At 42.7% G+C, this 27,042-nt stretch overlaps 2 protein-coding genes across 3 annotated transcripts in view; one reads left to right on the forward strand and one right to left on the reverse strand.

The window, feature by feature from the left end:
- Window positions 1–27,042, reverse strand: part of c9h1orf53 (chromosome 9 C1orf53 homolog) — a 485,525-nt gene that overhangs the window by 343,928 nt on the left and 114,555 nt on the right. The window lies entirely within an intron of this gene.
- The window catches only part of pde4ba (phosphodiesterase 4B, cAMP-specific a), a 126,951-nt gene that overhangs the window by 79,166 nt on the left and 20,743 nt on the right, over window positions 1–27,042 (forward strand). For both annotated transcript variants that reach the window (XM_078285834.1, XM_078285835.1), the window contains exon 6: window positions 25,288–25,400. In XM_078285834.1, coding sequence (XP_078141960.1) covers window positions 25,288–25,400 — 113 coding nt within the window. The remainder of the gene's footprint in view (window positions 1–25,287; window positions 25,401–27,042) is intronic.

Consider the following 27,042-nt stretch of genomic DNA (forward strand, 5'->3'; position numbering starts at 1 on the left):
TCAGACGGGTCAGACAGAGGGGTGGGCGGGTGACATCCGCCCACCCCTCCCACCACTGCTTCAGGTATCCAGGCAGAGTTGTCTGGTCACTGGACAGACTAGGGGGCTGAAACCTTAGAGAGAGAACGTATGTGATGGTCAAAGGCATTGGGTTTCCTGACTGGAACTGTTTAGCCAGCTGACAGGAAAGGCTGTGATATTTTGAAGTAGAATTTTCCCCTATGATTTACTGCAACTGTTCTTTGGTAGGTGAATAAGCAGAGTGTGGGTGTGAGTGAGTGAGTGAGTGTGTGTGTGTGTGTGTGCCAGTTTTTGTTTGTTCTGGAGTCTGTACTTGTGGCCTCGTTTGGCAGACTAAGAGAATGCTGCTCCTGGTAAATCCCTGTGGGTATGCCACTGCAGGCAGCATGTGCAGTTGATTGTGTGTGTGTGTGTGTGTGTGTGTGTGTGTGTGTGTGTGTGTGTGTGTGTGAGAGAGAGAGAGAGAGAGAGAGAGAAGGTGTTACAAAAAGAGAGAAATCCAACCTAAGAGTTTATATCTCTCTCTTTTGCCCTCTAAACATCAAGACATTTTATGTGGCATCCCAGTTTTGCTAGGCACACTTCCTGTAGTGATGGATAAACACAAGAAAAAATGGCCCTAAGCATTGCCGGAACAGCAGGCATGTGAGTGCTGGTGTGTGTGTGTGTGTGTGTGTATGAGTGTGTGTATGTGTGTGTACTATTGCAGGCCCTGTGGGCCTGTAGCAGGATCTCATGAGCTGAGCCACACAAGGCAGCAGCCAGCTGCATTTCCAAAATGGCTTTATTTGAATTCTTATAATAATGACCAATTCCACACATTGGTCCTATGATAATTTGTTTATTAGGAAGGGATATAGGAGAAACACTAAAATGAAAATGCAAACGATGGCTACAGCCAGCCAAGTTCAACATGGCATATGGAAATAAGGGTGAGAGTCAGTTTACAGTTCCTGCTATTCATTTACTAATGACAGTGCATCCATGTTCAGATTTTGGGCTCAGGCTTATTTCATAACTATTGACCCAGTTCAAACTCTGGCTTATGAGGATCATTTCTGTTCAAATAGTGACAAATAGTATGGTAGGTAAGTAAGAAGCCATTTTCCCACATATTTTCTCTAATGTCTATAGTAAAACAAAGGGATGCAGTTCATAATGTGTGCCTCCAAGGAAAACATCATCCTCCTTCATCCCCCAACAAACAGCCACTTGACCCGAAAACAAAAAAAGAAAATCTTCTCCATTTCTGTATTTTAAATTAACTCCACTTCCTGAAATGAATTGAAAGCCCGGTGCGGGGGGGGAGAGTGCGGGGCACAGCTCTCGCCGAGGGCCATGCAGCCGACATTAGCGAGCTCAGGCATCGCGTGCCCTCGTGTCCATGTGATTTGTTTGAGTAGGCTGGGACAAAGGCGGGCTTTTATGGGGTGTTCTTCCCAAACCTTCCTAAGGCTCCGGGACCTGCGTCAGTGTGAGTGCTGACACCCCAGGGGGTCCCTGTTCTCTGGCACGACAGAACGAGAGGAGGCAGGATGAGCCCTTCTTCTGCCTGAGGGAAGAGCAGATTTGTGTCCAAGTTGGCAGGTGTATTCTGTGTGTGTGTGTGTGTGTGTGTGTGTGTGTGTGTGTGTGCAGATGTATGACAGAGTGAAGACTTGTGAATGCACTTGTGACAAACAAATGTTTGTGTGAGTGTTTTCTACATGTGTTTGGATGCAAGTGTGTGACAGTGAGTGTGTGTGTGTGTGTGTGTGTGTGTGTGTGTGTGTGTGTGTGTGTGCGTGAGTATCACACAGACACCTTGCTGTCAGAGGAAGTCCATGCTGAGCAGGATTGTGACACTAATGAGGAAACGGGCCAGTGGGGCGACAGGGACTTCCTCACACACACACACACACACACACACGCACACACACACTATCCCCCAGGTATTTTGACACCCCCCTGCAGGCTCTTTTGCTACAACAGTTCATCCATCTTTCTGCGGGGACAAATGAGTTCCTTCAGACTGACAGGGAGACAAAGAGCAGACGGGCCTGACCTGCGTCACAAACCCCAGCATGACAACACTGTCGTTACTCCATCCACGACTGTGTAGGCTGGTGTCACCGATACAACTTCAGCCTGGGTTTAGATTAACAAATATTCTCAATAGAGATCTGCAGTAAAGCAAACTTTTTAATTTAGGATGACACCATCCTAAAAAGTCATTTTGTCAAATGTTGAGTCTGAAAAAAGTGACAATATTGAAATAAAGCAGATCACTCATGTCTAATCCCAATATTAAGTCACCCGATTCAAGAAAAGTACCGAAACACATTGTGATTTGCATTGCGAACAAGTGAACTTCTCACCCCACTGGCAGATGGGGTGAGAAGTTCACCGCCATCCCCCACAGAGTTTACAAATATATGAAAATACAACTGAAATGTAATCTGATGGCTAACCCTCTGTGTCCCCATAATTTATCCCCATATTATCACACTATTTTTACACTGTTGTAGTACTTACATTTTTACATGACCCTGTACTTACCGAGGGGGCAGAAACAAACTGTCTCACATCACACAGCACAGCTTGATATAGCACCACTGCTATTGTTTCTTAACTAGACTTTCATGGATGACATCAGTACATCATTTTTGGAAGTTGTTGAATTCAATTACTTTCTAACTAAAACCATCTATCATGAGGTGGATGTGTTTCATCCTCTCTGATTCTGCCCCTCTCAACAGCTGTCTGGCTGTTATTTATGTATAGACCAATGGGGAAATCCAATGTTGTAGTGTTTAGGTTTTACTTCCTTATTGCAAAGAAATTGATGTATTGAATTGCATTAAGGAAGTAAAACCAATATTTATTATTCAGTTTCATTGATAACGCTTTATTTTACAGCCCGCTAATTACGGTGTAACTAGTTTGTAATTATGGGTACTAATAAAATAACAATGCTGTAGAGACAGGATAACAAAACAATAAGTCTGGGAATTAAGGGTTACCATTTTTGTAATTATGAGAGATTTCTAAGGTAGTTATGGTGTAACTATTTTTGTAATTACTGCATACTTAAAAAATTATTACAGGGTACAATAACGTAATTAGGGGGGACAAAACAAATGTTATCAGTGCTTGTTCCCTTACCATAATAATAATAATAATTTTATGTGATTTTGTTTGTTTTGTTTTTTTTACCGAAAACAAGTGGTATATTAAAAGCAAAATGGACTCTCAGTGAAAAAACAGCCACATAGAATGAATATCCAATGAAAATCCAGATGTGTCACACGTAGCGTAGAGGTATCTCTTTCCAACTGCCTCCATGTGGTAGTCATCGTCAAAACCAATGGGGGAGTGTTGAAGTTGATTCAATCTCTGAATCATTTTGAAGTCATCAGTCACTGGAGCCTCATGGGATGGAGCCTCAACAAGGCGGAGCAGGTTGGATTGAGCCTCAACATGCTGAGCTGGGTGGATGGATGCTCCAGCATTACCTAACGCTGTGTCTTCGGTCATGAGAGGAGACTCTTTCTTTGTGGGAGGAAGGTCTCCTTTGTCCATATCCAAGAGAAGTTTGTATGCTGATGAAGCCACACTGGCTATTGGTTCCCGTATATTGAGGTTCCCAAATCCACAAGCAGGTTTGGAGTCGAGACCAACAGCAGACTGAGGTGAAAGGTCACAGTCGAGCTCAGCAGGAACTCCAGAGAAACTAGAGGCTTCAGCATAAAGATAATACTCCTTATTCAAATGCTAAGGCAACATCTTAATATGCACTTAATAAGAACTGGACGCAAATGCAAATCCTTCAGCACAAACAACTAGTCTATCCTGACTGTCTGTCTCTTGTTTGTCTGTTCTGTGCAGCTGCATTATGATTCATCAGATGAAGCTCAGGCTCCAGTAAACTTTGATGACAGAGATGTCCCACTTCGTACATGGTTTATAAACTACACATGATTAAAAAACACATAACTGAATATTTGGAATTTGTATTAAGATACTGTATTTTTTATGCGGAAAACATCTATTTAATTGCTAATTCCTATTTCACTGTTTTAAGCCACAAGTTAGCTCACTCTAATCTTACTACTACCTACTACTATTACTGCTATATATTACTATTACCAATTACCACTACCTGCTATCATATCTGAGGGGATACTTTAGGAAAATAAAAAGAAAAGTTATTCATCTTCAATTCAGCTTTTCAGGTGTAGAATTTATTTTTTCCAAAACAACCTGTGCATCAACCCATGTAGTTAATAGAAACATGGGTAGCACTTTACAATGGCCTTTTTCCAGTGCAGGAACCTTTAAGCACCGATAACATTTATTTAGTCCCCCCTAATTACTTTAATGTACCCTGTAATTATTTTTTAAGTATGCAGTAATTACAACAACAGTTACGTATTGTTACGTATGTATTGACTTAGCACACGCACACAAAGACGTTCTTCTTACCTTTGTAGACACTTCAAAGCCACACTTTAAACAGTTGAAGTAGCTGGTGTTTCTTGAGTTCAGTTGTGTGAGGTGTTCTGTTTGTCACATCCAAACTGCCTGGGCATATCTAGTGAGAAATCACTGGGGAGAGAGAAGAGTCTGTTCTTTATAATCACAGATAAGACTGTTTACCTCCACTCTCTCTCTCTGACACGAGGACAGACCTCAAGTGTTTGCCCTGCCTCAATGTGTATATTGCATTCATGTACAGTTCTGAATGTGTGTGTGTGTGTGTGTGTGTGTGTGTGTGTGTGTAGCTCTTCATCATTAGCATTGCAGTGCCTCTTTTAAATAGGCACATCTCAACAGTGTCTATCTTTTCTCAAGCATTTAGAAGTGACCTGTATGCCTGTCTTACTTCTCATAAAGAGAGGTGTATGTGTGTGTGTGTGTGTGTGTGTGTGTGTGTGTGTGTGTGTGAGAGAGAAATGGCATAATAAGACTTTAAATGGGCTATCTACCTGATCAAACAATGCTTTGTGTGTGTTTGTTTTCCCTCCCTGATTGGAGTTTGGAACCAGCACAATGATGCACTTATAATATCTACAGTGAGCAGCATAAGCACTTGGACAGAAACACTCTTTTGTTGCGGGTACACTTGTGTTCTCAATGCAAATTTTATCATGTGATCACGCCAGGATGCATAAACTGGGCAGGTTTGAATGGTGACAAATTGGTGACAAAAAATGTTTTTGGTCACATTGTGATGTGATGAGACAGACCACACATGTTGGATGATTAAAGTCACATGGAAAAGACAATCGTGACCGCAACATATTTTCCCTAGTGTTCATGGCTCAATATTCCAAAACGGTGATGAATGCCTCCTCAAAATGTTCATATTTGTTTTTAGCAATCATTTTTATAGGTAGGTTTTATATAGGTCTTTTTCATGGTCTGCATCTCATTTTGGAAACAGTGTCAGGCTCATTGAGAGGACTGTGGTTTTTCAGAGGTGCTTGACCCCAGGTCATGTATTATCCTCTTCAGTCCTCCAGCAAGTGCTCATCTCTCATTCTCACACCCTCGCTATAATGTGTGTGTTTACACTCAAACGGGCGCTTTGTGCTTTGTGTTTTACCCTCGCTGATTAGAGTTTTGATCCAGGACAATGATCCACTCATAGCACCGCATAGCGCTGCACAGCACTATGAATGGGACCGCAGCGGATTGGTTTCAGTGTAGTGTACAGTGAGCACCAGAAGTATTTGGACAGCAGCACATTTTTTGGCTCTGTACACTCAGATAATTCAAATGTGGATTAGTCTTGGCTCCAAAAGAATCTGGTGCAGTGTGAGGTACACGATTAGCTAAATGCCGATATCAGTTGGAATCTGGCTCTCGGCGTCTTCTGCACATTATTCCCATTTTCTCTCTCATCATTTTTTGGCGCTCTCCACTGTACATCATCTATTAAAGCAGAAATACCTCACAATAAGCGTTTAAAAAGTACTGCGTCAAAAAACTGTCTTAGCCAAATATTGCAACTTAAAGAAAATCCAATCAATTCCTGTCCTCCATGCTTTTATCTTATGTCGTTAGACTATTGCAACTTCCTTTATTCATGCCAATATCAAAAGTCACTTTCACATTTAGCATCCCTATACCTTTTGATGATACCTTTTGTGAGGATTTTACTGATCACGTTTAAAACTAGCTAGGTGTGGATCTTAGCTACGTTACAGACCTCTTAGCTCCCTCTTAGATCCTCGGGCCTCTGACTGTCCTACAGTTTAGACTGCAGACTAAAGTTGACTGTGCTTCTGCCATCAGCGCTCTGTGGAACGACCTGCCTGAGGAACTTAGATTAGCTAAGTCAGATTTGCCTCCTTTTACTCTGATATGTGTTTATTTTTATCTCTTTTTTAACATTATTTCTACTATTCCTTGATTTGAAGCAGTTTTGTTAAGCCCTTTGTAAACTCTCATTTTAGGGAAGCGCTTGTTATGTGTTATTATCGTGATTATTGTTGCTGTTTTTATTATTATCTGTAGTAGTAGCAGTATTACATAGTAATGGTATTTGTAGTATTATTCAAATAAGGACAGTTTGGATATTCTCTAAAGTCTCTCTCTCAAAGTTAATATTCTACATGTGAGTTTTACTGTACTGGCAGTCATTTTATTTCTTTAAGGCGCCCCGTCTTTTAAATGGTGGATATATCTTTTTGGAATAAAAATCTTCATGTTGCTTACCAGTTTATGAAACTGAAGTCTTTCCTCTGTCAGTGTGTGTAAAGCCCCTGCATTCCTTTGTCATAAATTCTCCCCACTCTGACCTTGAGATGAAGGCACCAGGCTGACAAACCAAGCTGGGTCCTGGCACATGCCCAGTCAGCGCTGCCCACTGACAAACCTTGTTTTGTTTTCTTGTAACTCAAGGTTCTCACTCCAATGAAATGAAATGAAAGTTGCATGCCATGAAATCTTCCATAAATCTAACATGGATAATCCTGTAAAACAATTTGATGGCAATCGATCTGTAAATGACCCAATATATGTGACACAAACTTGTTTGTCTGGATAGTCAGCCCACTTTCATTTATCCCTAAACCATCTCCTTCTCATTATCTGTGTTTCGGGAAGGCCAAGGCCGCAGCGTGGCTGAATAACTCTTGATTTCCATTGTTCAGCTGTCAGGGTGAAAGTTTATTTATTCAGCCTTCTGCAGGAGCAGCCTGCCCCTTTGCTCCAAGAGGAATTCTGGACCACACGCTGGTACCGCAGTTACCAAACTTGCACATTGTTATCAGGGAAACTTGATTGTTTTGTCGTTGCTGTCTTGACCTTAAAAATATATAGACTTTGGGCTGTGGCACATGGCTGACCGGCACTGTGCATTCCACCGAGACAGAGTGAGAGAGTGTGCTGCTTTCTCTGTATTTCCATTCATCGTAATCGTCCCGGACAGCCACTCTGCCTGTCCAAACATTACCGTCTCCGCTATGCGTCACACAGAAAGAAATACCCTGGAAACATGAACAGTGGTCAGAAGACGAGGGAGTTCCACGACCCAGCAGTGAGCCGCAATAGTGATGAAATTGTCCTCTCTCTCTCTTTCTCTTTCTCTCTCTCTCTCTCTCTTTCTCTTTCTCTCTCTCTCTCTCTCTCTCTCTGTCTCTCTCTCTCTCTGTCAATCTCTGTCTCTCTCTCTCTCTCTCTCTCTCTCTCTCTCTCCCCTGCCAGTAACACTGGCCCGCTAGTTTGAAACAACCCTGGCTACTCTCTCAAATGCACGTCTCACTGCGTGTCCACGTGTCTGAGTGTGTGTGTGTGTGTGTGTGTGTGTGTGTGTGTGTGTGTGTGTGTGTGTGTGTGTGTGTCGGTGTGTGTGTGGGTGGGTGGTTAACTGTGCTCTTGTTTGCATAAATGACAGCTTGCATCATCAAGTGAAGCTGTGAGCGTACCTGCGTATGTGTGTGTGTGTGTGTGTGTGTGTGTGTGTGTGTGTGAGTGAGAGCAAGACTGAGAGCGCCTGCCGTCAGTCTGTGTGTGCACACCGTGTGACAGATGTGGGTAGCTGTGTGTTGACTCTCGGAGCGGAGGTGAGGAATACCGCGGCCCTCCTCCAAACCGCCCCGCTCCTCTCGCCCTGCCCGGCTCATGTCATCGGCTCAGATCTAACCGCTGTTTATGCCATCTGACTCTTGGAGACAGGGTGACATCACCAATAATATTTTTCTACCGGAGCCTCCGTATCGTAGAGACTACAGTTAAGTGTCTGTCTGTGCATGCGTGTGTGAGCACAAGCATCTACATGTGCCGCGCCACAGCATCAGTGCAGTCTGTCAGTGAGATGACAAGAAGCTTGTTTTTCCCTTGTAGTGGAGACCGGGCTGCAGGGAAAGTTAAATGGACTATTTTCCACAGCAGGGTCCAGTGGGTCGAGGGGGTTTCTAGTCACTCGGCAGGCTCAGAGTGTATTTTGTACTTGTTATAGAGTATTATTGGATTTGTACCTGTGATCTTAATTGCGTGTCATCCTATCTCCCTTTCTCTTCCTTCATTCCTGTCTTTTCCCACTTTATACAAGCTGTAGAGCTACACTTTATAATAAGGTTCATCAATGTCGGGGAGCCCTTAAGTTCACATGGATTTATATAATCCGTTAGGCATAAAGAGCTGTCACTTCAATAGGTAATATGCAATGGATTAATTATTTTTATTTTTATTTTTTATTTTTTTTCACCTTTATTTATTCAGGGGAGTTTCACTGAGAGCAATGCTCTCTTTTTCAGGAACGCCCTGATCACATTCACACCTGGAAGCTGACCAGTACAACCACAGTCTGATCTGCTGGCCACTGAGCAGCTCCACTGGAGCGGTTGGGGTTAAGGGCCTTGCTCAAGGGCACCTCAGTGGTGGTAATGAGGGAGGGGCAAGCGCTGTTTTTCACTTTCCCCACCCAGATTTATCCTGCCGGTCCGGGGGATTGAACCGACGACCTTCCGGTCACAAGCTCGCTTCTCTAACCTTTAGGCCACCTTAAGAGTTAAGAAGCATGAATTCATGATTTATTTACTTTAGTAAGCCTTTAGTATTATACTTGCCTCTTGGAAGAACAACTGGATGCATCATTGCTGGAGATCCCTTAAGTAATGTTTCATATGGACTTATATAGACCATTGGTAAGGCATAAAGAGCTGTCACTTTACAATAGGTAATGCGGAATGGTTTATTTGAGAGTTAACAAACATGAATTAATGTCTACTAATTAGCAGGAAACCATTAATGAAGGATGAAGATCTTTTAAAGGAAGTTGTGAGGAGTACAGTTTTGGGAATGCTTTGTTAATGTTAGTAAGTTAGGTTTATTAATGGAAGAGGAACTTCCAAAATTGAGACAGATCAGTCATAAATAGGTCATGAACAGAGTTTAATCACTGCATTTATAAATGCATTTGTTAATTAGTTAGTTAACATGAAGAAATGTATTCATGCCTTAGTTAAGCATGTGTTCATCATTAATTAATGTATTACAAAGGTTTGGTTTCGGGGGGAATTGAGTGACTTAAATAAAGATGAAGCCATGACTTGCTCTGTTTGGCCTTGCTTTGGAGACCAGGCTGCTGATGTAAAGGCACACCCAGGATTTTAAAAAGCCTCTATGGACGGCAATTAGTAAACCTACACAATACTGACAAAACATGATGTGACTTTTTTTTTCCCCGCCGAATTTTGTGATTACAATATGCATTACAAGACGTGGGCACAGCTGTTTCCACATACTTCATTTTCCAGCACTTGATTGATTTTGGAGGGGAAGCAAATCAGAGGCCAATGCTAAGAAATTTCTCTGGTTGCAGATAATGGAAGATCTTCTCGACGTGCAACTTGATTTATATGTCAGGGATTTTACACTGTACCAGAAAACCACACTTTGGAGGTTATCTGGAACACCTTATCTGCTTATGGAAATAATTACTGCCTTTTGAAAACTGGAATATTTAGATTTCTGTTATTGTTATATGTATACAGTAGAAGACTGGTTGTACTGGGTCAAATTGTGAGACATTTTTTTTTATCAAACTGAGAATATGTGGAGCTAAGAAAACCTACCCTGGGTTTTTTTACATCAAATTAACATCACAGATACACAAAGTGGATAGATTTCTCACACTTATGTGCTGGATTATTACAAGAACATACCTCCTGCCCTTAGAATAACAGCTGGTGGAACACTATGTATTGTTTCAGAGGGCAGGGGAATACTCCCTCAAACCTCCTTTACGTCAGCGCTGGAGGCAGCGAGGGTAGAGGTAGGGAGGGAAGAGGGAGACCCGTCCAAAGATGATCCTGCCCAGCATCTCAGTGGAGTTTCATATGATCGGTGGAAGGCGAGCCACGGCGAACCTGGAGGACCGGCACCTCTCCAAAACACAAAAAAACCAAGATTGAAAGTCTTTTTTGTCATTTCAGGCTAACTCATTTGGGCTAAGGCATTCTGTATCTCGCTTATTCATTCCAGACGAATTGATTACAGTCATCAGTTTTCTTTGTTTTGACATGGAGCCTTTGCACAGCTCAGCCCTTACACCCACCTGAGAGGGTTATGCAAGTTTCTTTTAAATCATGCATCTCTCCTTTCCTTTACTCCTTTCCAGGAATTCTTTGTCTTTGCAGTTGGTGATGGATGGTTTGGCTGCTATGGAAGTTTCTCTCCTCAGATTAAAAAAAAAAAAAAAAAAAAAGCGCTTGCCCTCTGTTTCCCTTTTGCCAAAATGAGAGAGAGAGAGAGAGAGAGAGAGAGAGACAGAGAGAGGGAGGGAGAGGTAGGGAGGGACATGAATGCCTATTTGTATATTGGAAATCTGTTGCATAAGAGGTTAGCTCATTACCACATTGTGATGGAAGGACACTCTTATGTGTCAGTGTCATTGCTTTACTCTCTATGTCCTTTATTTTTAATTTCTCTTCGGTTTGCTTTTATTAAGTGGCTTTCTCCTATTGTTTTTATTGTTTCTGTTGTTTTAAGAAAATAATGAATAAGACTTTTGTTTTGCCACTAAGCAAAGAGTACATTGTGTGCTTGACCAAAGTTTGAGAGTGGTAACAGTTAGCTGTCTGCCTAATTACATTTGCCTTAGTTGGTTAGTTTGTTCTGAGGAGCCTGGTTAGCAAAGAGCATCTCTGATTAATGTCGTTTCACAGATGAGCTGGTAAAGGAACCAGCCTCTCATGTTTGTTTACGACAAATTTACACCATGCAAATTTTAGTCCTCTCTCTCTTTACACATGTATTATGGCATGACATTAGCCTGATGGTTAGAGAAGCTTGTGACCAAAAAGTTTCCGGTTAAAATCTCTGAAAATCTAGGTGCGGGAAAAGAAAAAGACATATTCCCCCTTTTTTTACTAAGTATTCTCAGTGTGCCGTTGAGCAAGGACTGCTACAGTGGTTAACAGTACATGGTTGTTGTTGTTGTTGGGCAGCTCCCAGGTAAAATGTCTGTGTTTGCGTAACCCTCCCTTCTTCTGCAACTTGTCCCCCAGGCAGTTGCTGTAAATAATTTGTTGAATTTGTTTTTAGTCAACTTACCGGTTAAATAAGGGATCTCTCTTCTGCAATGTATTTTTGATGGCCATTGTGCGAGTGTGCAAGCATGTGCATGCGCTTGTCTGAGTGTCAGCATATCTGTGCGTGTATGTGTGCCTATGTGAGCTTGTGCCTATGTATGTAGCCACAAACATGATTGTGTTTCTGTGTATCTACATCTGTGTCCACTCAGATAAGATCTAGAAAGATGCCAGTACATTGCCTTGCCTTATACAACATTAGGTCACATTTCCTCCTCTCCCTGCCCTCGCAGTCTCGGGTGTCAGTCAGGTGCCTTAAGAGGGTTAAAGAGGGTTGGAGGTTTCCATAAGGAGTGACTGACTGACGTCTGGAGGGTGGCAGAATAACTGGCACAGCCAACCAATCCGCTGCGTTCTCGCTGAACACCGAGGGCAAATATATTTTCAAAAACAAGTAATCTATTTGTTTGTATGTCTGTTTATCACCAAAGAATTTTTACAGTCATGCATAGGTTTCCTGTGCGAGGATGAGGGTTATGGTTTTAATCAACCATTTTAATTGAAAACATTCCCAGTGTTGAATGTGAGCCAGAAAGTGACAGGTCTGGCCTCTGCCTTACAAGGCTCCAGTGTCATAAACAAGCCCCGGTGCCAGCCATTTACCCTGCCCAAGGCTATCTATACCTGCTGGCACACACTGCCTTGGCCCTTAGCCCCGGGCCAGGAGAGATCTAGAACTGAGGTTTAGGAATGGATTGACTTGTGTGCATGTATGTGTGTGTGCATGTATGTGCGTATGCCTGCATACGTACAGGCCTGATGCTGGGGTTGATCGGTTGAATTGTTAAGATTTTATCAATTCCATTCCAAATTTGATTTTGGTTCCTTATCAATTCTCTACTTATTCTTATGTTCATAATACAGGCATAAGCTAAGTGTAAAGTAATTTGTTAAAATAAGATCTAGCTATGGACCTCCACTGTCTTCCTCCACCCGTCTCATTTATGAGCTCATTGAGGTTTTGACCAAATTAAATGAAACTGCTGAAGTGTCCTTGAGCAAGACACTGAATCCCTCCCAGCTGCTGCTCTGTAGCTGAGCCTGACCTCTGACCCCCCTGTGGAGGAGGCCAAGTTAACGGAGCGTTTCCCTGCAGGGATCAATGAATTTCATAGCATTATTATTTTTATTATTATGATTAGTGATAGAACTCATTTTACAGTCAATATTTTTACGTAACATTTTTCCAAATCTTTTCAAAATGTTGTCTTTTTTACAGGTCCACCTTGTATTTCATCCTGAAAAGCATACCTTCCCACAGTATCTTTGTGTCTTTACCCAAGGACCGATAAAGTCATTTAATGTTGAGACTTTTACACTGAAGGTCTGGGGATTTTATACAAACCAGATCTTAGAACAACTGCTGATTAAAATGAAATTCCTGCCACAGTTTGTACCTGCAGCACTGCAAGCCGACTAAACGAGCTTCATAATGTGTGTGTGGGAGGAGCAGACAGGCTGTGTGTGCATCAAGCAGTGAGTGACGTGGGTATGACACAGGACTAATTGAATAATGTGCACAAACAAGCCCAAAATAAAACTAATAATGATAGTCTATTTAGAATTACTAATAGATTTACCTGAATCATGATAGAATAATTGCAATTTTGTGTGATTTCTTAATGGCTCATGGAAATGTTGTGTCACCAAAATGTTCACATACAAAAGATTCAATTCAATTGGTGCTTTTTAAGCCTTTTAAGCTTTTCATTTTCCCCTGGGTTCATTCAGCCAAAACTTCCATGAGGAGTTGACAATGCAGAGGCTCTCCAAGCAGATATTGTGGGACAGCTCCTGCTTTAATCAGCCAACCTCTGCTTTTAACAGATTCAGCTACTGGCCGAGTACAGTATTGCTTTTGTTTTCAGATAAAGGCTATTAGTCTTGACATTTTCTCTTTTCCAGCTAAGGTGAACTGAGTTTGTGCTTCCTGAGGGCGAAGTGGAGAGGAGGAGGGAAGCACAAATGAAGGAGAGACCCTTGAAAGACTGACTATCTAAGATAATATGTACTGGTAGAGTATATATATTTCAGAGCCCAGGGATTTATCACTGTTATGTAAATGCTAAGACAGTTAGGTCTACCTTGGCATGAGCTACATTCAGGGGAATATATTGTTGGATTGTTGCAAATGCTTCATCATGTTTGAGGCGTTACCTCCCTTGCAAAAAAAAACAAAAAACTTTTGCCTACAGGTATTATATTTAGCAATTTTGTTTTCCACCCTTGTAAAACCAAGGCAAATTTTAGAGTGCTTGTCAGTTTGTCTGTGGTTCCATCTAGCTTCTTAAACACAGCAGCGTGGAGCTAAATTATGTCATCCTCAATTGTCCCACTGTGTAACAGATGATGCCATTTAAGCTCAGTAAAACAATCTTCTACATCCAGTGACAAGAGCACACAGATTCAGTCCTCAAGTGGCTTATTGGGTAGAAGTGTGCAGTTTTGGGCCCTAAAGACTCACATATGCCTCAAAGCAGCTGTAGGATGAGCACATTTGAATCAAATGTATTTATTTATCTATGTTTTCATTTAGGATTTATGTATTTTAATATATTATTCATATTATTATTAAGCGATTTTTGTATTTTATTTTTTCTTGTTTGTTTATTTACGTCATCCCGGTGGTTCTAAGAAATGTGCAGCCATTTACAAATCGGAACGGCTCTCGGTTCCCCATCCTACTGAATGTGTGTGTGTGTGTGTGTGTGTGTGTATGTGCGCGTGTGTCCGCACATTCATTTGCATGCCGAAGCCACTGAAGAGCCTTCTGTAAGTTCCCCTCTGTGAGTAAAAGAGAAGTGTTATAAATGTTGCAGGAAAGGGAATGGGGGAGGGGGGAGGAGGAAGGGGGCTGGGGTGCTAAATGAACACAACAACTTCACATTAGTTGGAATATGACTTTTTTTTTTACACTCCTCTTCCCGTTTCACTTACACAAGTATAAACACACATACAAGAATATACAATATAGAATAGAATATAGAATATACAAGTGAATTTCCAGAGAAGTGTCAGTCTGTCACTTGCCTGTCTATGATGACTGAAGGGTTAGCAAATGACTACCATGTGTTTTGGTGCTGTTTCAGCTTGACATGACTCCACTCCAGTTTTTTTTTTTTTTTTTTTTCGCGGTGACCGATTCCACGTCGGGTTTTCGCTGCGGCCCGCCACAGAGAGAGAGAGCAGGTTCAGAGAGCTGGAAGCGTGCACTCTGCAAGTATTTGAATTATGCCATTGACGTCAGCACAGTCATAAAGTAGACGGCTGCCCTTCCCCTGAAGTATTCCCCTGCCAGCAGGCCTGTTCAGCCCGGCGCAGATGGATTCAAACACTCTGCTTCACAGACAGGCCCTTTTGTTTGGGTATTTGGGAAGCATTTGGGCCCCCCTCACCACCACCACCATCACCACCACCACACCCTCTTTGTAGAGCAGGACAGAAAAGCTGCCTTTTCAAAGTGTTTTCTACGATAAACAACCCCACTTCAATCCCATTCTCCTGATTATTCTCAACCCAAAAAAAAGAAAAATGGCCAAATCATGGTTTGCTTATCATTACTCTGCGGTAACTGGGGTTGATTTTTGTTTTTTTGTTTTTGGCAGTGGTAGGGTCCAGAAATCATTGCTTTTCTGTGACCGCTATTGCTCCCATTGCACCATGCATACCGCATGCCTATTTGTTTGTTTCTTGGGGGCTTTTCTTATTTAGTCTTGATTCAATCAGGAAGTTTCATTGAGCCAACATGGACAAACACAATCAATCTTCTTGTGCATGCTTACCAGTGCCAATTGTCTTTATTGGCTCAATTTGATTTTGTAGTGCCCTTATGTGGTCTGGGACACACACACACACACACACACACACAGATACACTAACTCGGATTCACACAGACCATGCTTACCCACCATAAGGAGGCATGCTGGTTGAGGTCATTTGAGGTTTGTCTCAGCTGGTCTTCATATGTTGCTGGAGACACTGATCCTTCGTTGCACGCAAACCCCTTCGTCATCGCACCCCTGGCGCCTCTCCTCACCCCACTCATCAACTCTGAATGCCTGAACCAGCCTGGCCTGACTCCATTTCAGGGTCTATATACCCTTCATATGGCCAACATAATGAGAACAAGACAGTCACGTTTTCTCGACAACAATGCAGCAGTTCAGCAGCAGTGGAACCGGTGTTGGGACCAGAACGATTTTTTGCTTAGACCAGACAAAATGTTATTGAAACATCAAAGCCGTGGAACAGAAATAGAGAGTGACACATGAACTGAGCCTGTCCGGTTACATATCAGCCTATTGAGTTGTTTACTTCCTCAATATTTGAAATAAAACCTGTGAAAGTTATCCAAGCCCCGTTTCAGATCCCTGTGGCGCTGTGGTGTCATGATGGGAGTGACCACACCTTCCATATATTCTTGATGTTTGGTAACTAAGCTGATAGTATGCTCTAAGCACCTGCAGAAAGAGGTGAGTAGCCTGAACACCTGCATGTATGTCCGACCACTCTCCTGCAGTCTCTACCACTGCGTTTGACTTGTTAATGACAAGAGTAGGTGAACTGTTCAAATTTAACAAGGGCAATTTTAACAAGGGCAAAATCCCAAACTAAATTAAATCTGCCCATTCTCTGAATAGTTTTAAAAAACAACTGGAAAAAATGGATGTAAGTTAGTATAGTGAAACATCTTTTCTAGGACAGTTCTAAGTTTGGACTGGTTTCTAAACTTGTGTGGTTTTTTATTATTTTCAGGATTCTATAATATTGGTGTTTTTATTAGGTGTTTTTGTGTAAAAATGGGATATTAGTAGCATATACATGTCACTCCCTTTTCCTGCCTGCCTCCTAGCCTAGACCTCAGGACCGCAATGGAAATAAGTCATGTGATTTTATTGCGATATCCTGATGAATTTTAGTACTGTATGTACATTTGGACATTGTATTTTAATTTATCGAATAAAGTCAATCAATCAATCAATCAATGGCAGAGAGGTGAATAGCTATTTCCCCTCACTTTTCACCAAACAAATCTTGAGTTTTACACAAATTTTATTACACAAATTTTACTTAAATTTCACTGAGCCCCTTCCTGTGCCAGGGGCGCCACTCCTAGAATCCCCTGCACTCTGACCCGTCTGCTGGCATGCATGCATGCGAGCAACGTACGTCCGTGTCCCATGGAGAAATAGATAACACATTTCATCTGGCAGTCTGGTACTCAAAAGCCAGCTCATTTTCTGTCGTAAGCTGAAATCTCATCTTTTCAAGAAGTAGCCTCATCACGTCACCCTCTCCCCTCTGAATCATATCCCCTCTCCTCTGCTGACTCCACTTGCTTTAAAAATCCCTTCTTCCTCTCTCATTTTATTTTCTTTCCTAGCACTTCATCATTTTATAATCACAACAGTATTGTCAGGGTGCTGTGGCTCTGACCCTTGCACACCTTCCACACCTTACAATTGGTTGCTTGTAATTTTAGTGATCCAGGAATTTAAGTCACTCTGGATAAGTGCATCAGCTAAATGCTTAAAAAGATGTAGCGCAGTGGTCCTCACTTGTGCCTTGAGATTTTGATCCGACTAATCTGAATGAAATCATTGTCAGACGTTATTACATGCATTTCATTAAATTTCAGCTTAATCGTCTTGTAATCAAACCTTTTCCTCTGAGTTAACAGAAGTTGGGCCAGGTCCAGCAGCAGCTTTATGGAAGCAGATCATGCAAGACTTTGTGTGACATTTCCAAACTGACAATTTGCTGTGCATTTCAAGTTGGTTTATGAGTGCCTTTGCTCCAAAAAACTTCAGAGCCTCCCTGCTGTTTCATAATCATCACAGTGTTTAGCATCTTTCATTACCCCTGACATCAGATCCACCCCTGACCCGACAGTAAACCCCTGTGATTGTAACACTGGACGCTACTTTGAAACCTGAAAAAACAGCATCAGCAACAGCGACAGCAGTTTGGCTAACTGGGTTACGTAGCTCCTCTGATCCATGCTAATCGTCCCGAGGGGCAAATGCCAGTCACCGTGACAATGGGGCCCATTCAGCCCAGTCAATACTGTTGCTCCCAATGTGGGAGTTCACCTCAGGTAAAACAGACAAAGCCTGGTCTGTTGCTGTGTGTTTGCGTGTGGGTATGTGTAGTGAGAGTGTGTGTGTGTGTGTGTGTGTGTGTGTGTGTGTGTGTGTGTGTGTGTGTGTGTGTGTGCAAAAGAGAGGGAAAGAAGTGGAGAAAAAGAGCGGGACAGTGTGGTAAGAAGGAGTGAAAGGGAGAGAGAGAATATTATGCGAGAGTTTATGAGAGCAGGAGTCAAAACAGATGGAGAGAGCGAGGGAGAGTGCAACCGAAGGTCAGTACAGTAATATACACACATGCGGCGAGCGGGCTTGCTGATAGGACAGGAAAACAGCTTTAGTGACGCCTGTCTGTTTTATCAGAGAACGAGAGGGAAAGGGAGACATAGGAACAAAGCACTGAAGATGCTTACACCAGAATGAGAAAGCAGAAACCAGTGGGAGAGCAGGGGATACGTGAAGCGTGCCTCTGAGCCAGATGCCCTCGGCCTCAGTGAGCCCTCAGGCCCTGCGATGTCAGGATCGTCTTGGATTTTCACGTTGGAACGCTCCTCACGTTAGCCTCCCACATGCCGAAATCGCTCTGTATCTCCGTGTGTGTGGGACCCGCCCAATCCAGCTAAAGAAGCTGAAGGGAGGTGAAGATGTCTCTGACCCCATAGCCTAATGTGCAATGCATGACAAGATTTTGATATGATTTTGCTCCAATTAAGCCATTTCAAACTAGCAGATCGGGGTGAAAATCTGACATGGTAGGCATCTAAAATGAAATTCGCACAGCCTAGTTTCTCTTAGGTTTTCCTACTGCACCTGGATTAAAAAAAAAAATTGATGAGCACGGCACGGCAGGGTATTTTTTTTGTTGTTTTTTTTCTTCCAAGAATTCTGCGAAGAGCTCTGGTAATGTTATCCACCCTTAGGGAGTTGTTGCGTGCCACCATCAATTTATAGCTTTCCCTGTTGCTTTCCCCACTGTGTTCCATAGTAAATCAGACAGGAATGTGTATGTGTGTATGTATATGTTGGAGCTTTGGGACGGACAGGGAACACCGTGTCCAAAAAGATAGGAACAAGCAAGGACCATGAAGCAGTCTAACACACACACACACACACACACACACACTCGGTTGTTATATGTGACTCAGTCAATGCACTTTTTGTTGGCAGCCTTATGACCATAAGAACTAGTTTTACTACAGTATAAATGCAGGCAGAAAGAAAGCAGGTCGTCAGACTTCAACTCACTTGAATTTGAATCTACATGCATTTTATCAAGTCAAATCTCAATCTGTTAATACAAAAGGAATAAGGGAAAATTGAACAAGACCAAGAGCATGGGCTTTGAATATTTGAGGCGCACCAGCAAACATTTATTGCTGTGTGCCCATAAAAAAAGCCAGTTGTTTTTCATAGAAAACCATAGAAAGTCGTATGAAAGTGTGTACTTGAAGCACTTCAGCCTGTCAGCCCGATCGCCACCTTAGAACAGATCAGCATTCTTAAGCGATGAGTTTAAGCGATGAGTTTGGATCCAGAATGGGTTGCAGGATTGTTTCTGGTCCCCACATGAAAAGAGTACCAGTATGTTCTACTTAGCCTGGGTCCCAGAGCGATAATAAATTTACCCATTGTGTGTCCACCGATGAAAAGGTTTAAGAAGCCCCGCTGTAAATTTATAAATGGGGTCTGTGGTTTACCCCATGTGACATCTTCCATTGCCTCAGAATGTCCTGTCATTATTTCTTCCCCATTGTTCAGAATTCACAGCCGCAGGTCAACAAAATGATGGTACCAGCTATTGAGAAGTCATTTGACGCCTGCCTCCCTGTAAATCAGATAAATGAACACTAACGAAACACAGACTCACAAGGATGATGTCATTTGTCACTTCTCAGAACTCGGCTTGCAGAAGCTTTTCAATTAATCGATGTTGTAATGTCACATAACATGCTCTCAAACCACCAACAGCTCCACCGCCACCACCCTCCACCCCCTCTTTTCACAATGCTTGTCAATGGATGTTTCTGGGCTTTCGCAAGGCCCTCGCAGCACGTTGAGCCATAATTCGCCTTGTCAGAAGGACAGCAGCACCAGCGAGGCCGAGCGGCGCACCATACCATCTCTGGTCTGTGTTAGGAAGCGTTGTGTAATCACATTAAGCATTTCAGGGCAAGTTGTTCTTTCTTTCTGTTTCTTGTAATGCCACTAACGACCCGCCCCCCCCTCTATCTCTTTCTCTTTCTCGGTTACGGACTTGGCACAGCTGCCCATCAGCCCACGTCAAAGTTTATGCTGGTTTCTTTTTTTGTGTGTGTGGTCTGTTTACGCCGGTTCACTGGAAATGTGGCACGTCACCCTTCGAAACCCAGATGAATTTAGATGATGAATGCTTGGTCATAAAATTAAAAACAGAGAAGTTAGAGAGAGAGAGAGCAAGAAAGAGAGATTGTCCCCTCGTTACTCCTCATCCTGCCCTGTCCTTTGATGTGTGTGTGCGTGTGTGTGTGTCTATGTCTGTATGTCACACTGCCTGATGTTACAACCACCACTACGTACTGCGGCTGCTGATATTGTGCTGCAGCCCTCCTGCTCCACTGCATCTACCATCACATCACATGCAGGAAACTTGGGCCCCATGAGAGGATGACAGGCACAGCTGTTGCACACACACACACACACACACACACACACACACACACACACACACATACATACGCTCGCTCAACGACTCCCTCACACACAGCCTCAACTCCTCTGGTCTGACGCACGTACACTTGTCCTGAAACAACCTGGTAGCATCACATCTATATACACTGTGTGTGTGTGTGTGTGTGTGTGTGTGTGTGTGTGTGTGCATGGGTGCGTGTGTCCGAGTTTCATGGGAGACAGGAAGTCTCCCATGAATCCCATGTCAATCCAAATGGACAGATTTTTGGGAGAGGAGGGAGAGAGAATGAGAGAGAGAGAGATACACGGTGATGGAGACTGAATGAGACTTTCAGAGAAAAAAGAATGAGGAAGGATGGGTGAGATATCTGAGATAGACAGAAATTAACACATTGAGAGAGAGAGAGAGAGAGAGAGAGAGAGAGAGAGAGAGAGAGAGAGAGAGACAGAGAAAGAAAGAAAGAGGGAGAGAGAGAGAGCACTGACATCACATCACTCCTAACCCTCCCTGTTGGCGTAGCCACCCTCAGTTGGAAAGTACAGTTTGTGTGCTTGTGTGTGTAAGTGCAGTAATGAGACATGGGAGTTAATGCATATGTATATTGATGTTTATGTCTAACTGCCTGTGTGTGTGTGTGTGTGTGTGTGTGTTTTCCTGTCTGCCCCTGTGGGCCAGATATGTCTGGGCTCTGATCAGAGCAGTCCTTGTGTCAGGGTGGAGAGGCGGTGGAAATCCCCTGTTACGTCTTGGTGTGTGTGTACGTGTGTGTACGTATGTGTGTGTGTGTCTGTTAGCAGGCGATTGGTTTTTAGTGTTGTTTCCCCTGGTCCAGCCTAGGCCAGCCCAGTGTACAGTGCAGGTTGCTGTAATTCAAGCCATTTTGTGTTGCTGGTAAGAAACAAAATTACATGGCTCATCACTTAGAACACAAATGTAAACATGAAGACACGTCAGTACTGTTAAGAGTCAGCGATTCTGTAACTGTAACAGAACTTGTGCTCTTCTTCGTTACTCCTTTCATAAGCAAGAAACGTCAATATGGCCACAGATGGGAGCTGCCACATCAAGCCAAAGAAAAGAAAAGAATAGGTCTAGCTCTACAGCAAATAAAGCTCACTAAAATATGACAAGGATGGACTGAAAACATGCTGGACAAAATTGTAAAGGTTACAACTGTTTAGGCCAGTTAAGCTATCCCACACAAACTTACAAATTCAGGTAGAAATCCCTCATCCTAGTGTGTTTTTATTTTCTCCCAGCACCCTGATCTAGAGACGTTGGCTAGGAAACTGTGAGCTTAATTAGATTAGGGAATCTTGAGTTTGTATCCCTTTTTAAAAGGATTAGTATTGTTTCAGTAATCTTGTCTATACTACACTATCAAGTCTCTTTGAGCATGCTGATGTTTACCCAGATCTAAGGATCTAATGGACAACATTATCCTGTTGTCTTTTGCTCTAGGAGATTAAAGACAAATCCATTCCAGTTGCTTAATAGGCTTTATAGTAAGTTTCAAAATGTAATTCCATTTGCAAAAAAACCCTTGAGCACAGCTAAAGAAATGTATCTGTTTTTGATGCTTTATTCTGCATTATGTGTAGCGTCACATGAAATCTTGCCATCATTCAACACCTTGAAGGCTAACTTTGACTTATTTTCTGAATCAAAAAACAATGGAACAACAATGAGTTCATGTCTTAAATTCATTTTGGGTTAATCTGTCCTTCAAACACTGGGTAGAATTAAGAACTGGACTTTCCATTCAATCACATCATGTAAGTGGATTTTCCTCTGAATTTAAATATTGGCATGAGATGGTTGCGATAACTAACCTAACATTAAGTAGTAGTTTTGAAAAATAATGGGAATAAATGCTCTATCATTAGTACACAAAGTGCAGTTTGTTTGTTTTTTTACATTTTTAATTGGTTTAATTACCGGGGAACTGGGTCCAGCCCTGGACTGGTGTTGGCTTTGCTTGCCACTGGGGCAGGGATCAGAATAAGACTGCTATTACAGTTTAGTCGGTCTGGCACCTACGTAGTGGATGGATTTAGGATGTGGGGACCCACAGGACGCTGGCCCCATGACCAATTTTGGGTCCTGACTCAATAAACCAGGTTTTAAAGCTCTGTATGCACCTATATTTATGTATTTTGAAATTAAAGACATTAAAGTGGCAAAGAGCCCCGTCCGTCAATCTAGCACTCCATACCAGAGTTTGCCCCCTGGTGCAGCCCCAGTATAACACACACACACACAAACACACACACACACACACCCATGCATGTTTGTATTACTATACTTGGGAGGACCCTCATTGATTACATTAATTCCCTAACCCTAACCCTCACCAATATATACCTAAATTTAATCTTTACCTTAACCTAAACCTAACTGTAATTCTAGCCTTAACCCTAAACCCAAATCCTGACTGTAAACAAGCCCCTTAAAGAAGTGAGAATTGGCAAAATGCCCTCACCTTAGAGGATTTTTCTCATCTTTCTATTCTTGTGAGGACGTTTGGTCGTAAGTACAGAATTACGAGAACACACACCCACACACGTTACAAAATTTAAAAAAACATTGTCACAATTACTACTTACTATTACTGCACAGACTAAAAAAAATGTGCTGTTTTGTCCCTTTTTATGCAGAGGCCTGCAATCTGTAAGCCTCTAACAGTAAGGTCATAAACATATCCAAGGCTGCCAAATAGAAGGACCATCAGCACACCAACATAGCCAAGACCGCTGATATGTGACTTGCTCATTTTGTCTGAGAAGGCTCGGTCCACATAAAGGTCAAATGTCGAGGATAAGCACCTCTCTCTGCTCTTCATCAACAAAAACCACATCAAGAGTTTTCGGAATATTGGGGAGGAATATCTTGAGTGAACGTAAACCATCTCGACATCACACGCTGGTGGGGTTAAACTAAACACACACACACACACACACACACACACACACTCTCTCTCTCTCTTTCTCTCCCTCCCCTCGCCAGAGTGAGGGAGGGTTGGGGGCAGAATGCCAGGTGCCTCTCATGTTTGGGAGAGCAAACAGGCTCGTGTCTTTGATGGTGAGGAGATCAGAGCGGGGGACACATTCTACGCGGCCGCGCTAAGGTCGCCGCAACGCAAACCCTGCTGCCATGTTGTGCTCTGCAGCTAGGAGACCCAGGGTACACACAACGCAGAGGACAAGGGCCAGCCTCTGTGTGTGTGTGTACGTGTACGTATGTGTGTGTGTGCGCGCGTCCAACCCCACCAGCCACCCCATCACACACCCCTTGCGCTTTCCAACACTGACTCATTCCAACCTTGACATACAGTGGTAGTTCTCTGAAAAACACTGCCCAGTAGCACCGCAGGAACAGGGCCGGGGTAAATTGACACTTAGTTCAGGCAAGGATATTAAACCAATAATTGACTTTGCCACTCTATTGTGTCAAAGTATTTAAAAGTTTAAAGGTCACTCGGTAAATTGATTGAGTGGAAGCTGAACTGACATCAACCCTGTGCAGTATAATCTTGCTTATCGGAACCCTTCAGGAATGGTGGACCAGGGAAATATTTGAAGACAAATAATTGAAAAATAAATGATAATAAAAAGAAGACAGTGGCAATAAAAAGACAGCAAATACAACATAGGACAGCACAAAAGAAAATAAAAAGCCAAATGCTGTGGCTTTTATTAAAAGGTTAGTATCGTTGCACACACACATAAAAAAAAAAAACCTGTTCACTTCTAATTTGTTGGTAAAATCCTTCCAGTTTAAAATTGCTTGTATCAGCAAGGAAATTCCAGCAATTCAGGCTCAAGGCTACAGTTTTATTGTGGTTGTACCTTTAGCCTAGTTGGTACACACTGTAAAAACAACCATTTGGTTTTATTCATGATCCAGCTGCATTCTGAGTCAAGTTTCTTTTGCATTACCTGTGATTTTAAAGTGAAGGAAAGATATTATTTTACTTCGCTGCATTTGGGTCTACAGCAGCAGCTCTCATGTCTTTTTTTGCACCAGGTCGAAAAGACAGATACTCTCGACTCGGCTTGGACCCAGGCTCCTTAAAACATCTTCCCTCTTTGTCATGTGGGGCAAAGATTACCATTACCAATTTTTGGTCCCTACCCATAGTTAGACAAAGCTGGCTCTGCAATGTGCATTATCTATGTAGCATTCTTGTCTGATTAACTCAGTGATGATCAACCAAAACCAATCAATGAAATTTAATCCAATCACTTAATCAGCATTCTGTTGTGATTTGCAAACCATGTGTGTATGTGTGTGTCTGTATCTGCGTGTTGGAGAGAGGAGAGGAGTCATACATAATGTAGTTAACAACAAAGTTTAAATGCTGAGCTCCTTCCCCATGCTTGGTTTGGTATGAAGCAAGCTTGTGCATGTGTGTATGTATGTGTGCAGGTTTAGAGGTGTTTTCTTCCTGTGTGGTGTGGAGTGTGTGTGTGTGTGTGTGTGTGTGTGTGTATGTGAGGGGGTAGAGGTGGGGTCTGGTTTCCTGCTCTGGGGGGTTGGGTTTATGTAAATGAGGTGAGGGCCTCAGATGGGGGGGGGGGGGGACTCGGGTCACACACTCACACACATGCACAGAGAGAGAAGTATAGAGAGAGAGAGAAGATAGAGCTAAGGTCCTAGCTTTCCTCCGCTCTACTCTACTCTGCTCTGCTGACAAGTGCGACTCTCACCAGCTCGCCACAACAGCACCTCCTCATGATGAAGGAGCACTGCGGCCGGGTGCCACCCCTGGCGATGCCCCCTCCTCAGCAGCAGAAGCAGCAGCAGCAGCAGCAAGCGGCCAGAGCGGGACCCGTGGGTGGACGTTGCCTGGCAGTGGCCGGGCAGCGCTGTGGCTCTGTGCGTGCTGTCTGTTCTGACTGTGTGTCTCTGTGTGCCGGCTGCCTGTTGACAGATGAGGCGTACCAGAAGCTGGCCATGGAGACGATGGAGGAGCTGGACTGGTGTCTGGACCAGCTGGAGACCATCCAGACCTACCGCTCTGTCAGCGACATGGCTTCCAACAAGGTAGGAGAGACTGCAGCTCTGTTTGACTTTTTTTTATTTTCATTTTGCTTCATCATAAGTGGAGTAAACTATGGGGAGCACAAGGGTGCTGTTGCGTTCTTTAAATTGACTTCTAGTTTTATTTTAACCCAGCAGGTGAAAATAAGAACTTTTTTTTCCGTTTTTTTGTTTCCTTTTTGGCTGAGAAAAGGAAATGAGTTTATCTCTCGGCCTGCTGTGGCCTGCTTCTCATCTTTCCTGTCAAACAGAAACTTTTCAGTGTCCATTGGTGATTGTGTTGCTTCTGCTTTACTGACAATGTGCGGTGTGCCTCAAGGCTCAATTCTTGGCCCGATACACTTTCTTTAAATAAGTAACCACTTGCCCATATTATTCATTGACACTACATCTCTTTTCACTGTGATGCCAACAATATTCAGCTTTATCTCTTAGATGTATTACATTACTGTCCTTGTCATTGGCCCGGAACTTACTCATAGATTAATTTAGCTTTCTCTTACTCCTCTAACTCCATACATTAAGCTTGCATCTAAGAATTAAGGAGTTTGATTCATGTTTAAACCTTGAGTAACCTTGAGTTAGTAATAAGCTGATTCAGACAGAATTTTCCATGGAATTTTTAACATTTATTATTATTATCATCATCATTTTATTTTATTATTAGCAGTAGTAGTAGTAGAAGAAGTGTTGTTGTTGCTGATGTTTCTGTTGTTCTACAGCATATAGCAGAGTGCTGAGGGTTTGCAGATAGGTCCCTTCTCTACATGTGCATACTATAGTTCAGGGTGGTTGGCTGTTGGCTGTTTTAGCTGTAACAATAACACAGTACAACAGCTGTGTGACCAAAGCAGTTCATCAGTTGTACATTTTGTTAGTATGTTGAATTATTTTTGTGGAGTAAAACACCAAAACATGTCATTTTCTTAGCATTTTACAATATGCAATTGACTTAAAAGGAGTGGAAATATATTATTTAAGTGGATGAATTCTTGCTAGTTGATTTGTATAGTGCATCGTTTTAGTATGCAACCAAAAAAATTGATATAATGGATGCAGTCATTGGAATGAGATCAAAAGATGAATAATAGGAAAAATATCCTCCTGTCAGCTTTTGATAAGAGTTCTTTGGCCCCCATGTTACTCCTCCTTCAAGCAATGACGGTGACAAATAAGAACAGGTTTAACTCACAGACCCCAATACTTTAACAATTGTTTATATGTTTTGCTTGTGGCAGTGAAATCCCAGAATGCTGATGCATGGCCTGACTAGCAGCTGTGTGTCACAGTTTGCCCAGTGAGCCAAGAGGAAAAGCTAGTTATTTCTCAAAAAACTGGACAACAGGATGCTAGGGATCCAGCACTGGGTCAAACACAATAAACTTGAGAGGAAGAGAGAGGGAACATGTGTGTGTGTGTGTGTGTGTGTGTGTGTGTGTGTGTGTGTGTGTGTGCGTGTGTGAGGGATGCATGCAGACCCCTGGGCAGAGTGACTCTCTCTTCCCGTCTCCTTCCTGATCCCCCGCTCTCTCCCCAGACGACAATAGATATCCCATCATGCCGCTGGGCACAGCTAATGGTCGTGTTTATTTCTCCCATTGCTGTCGTCATCAGGACACACACAGGAGAAAGGGGATTTTCCCAA

This window comes from Centroberyx gerrardi, chromosome 9, assembly GCF_048128805.1.
Source record: "Centroberyx gerrardi isolate f3 chromosome 9, fCenGer3.hap1.cur.20231027, whole genome shotgun sequence".
Classification (NCBI taxonomy): domain Eukaryota; kingdom Metazoa; phylum Chordata; class Actinopteri; order Beryciformes; family Berycidae; genus Centroberyx; species Centroberyx gerrardi.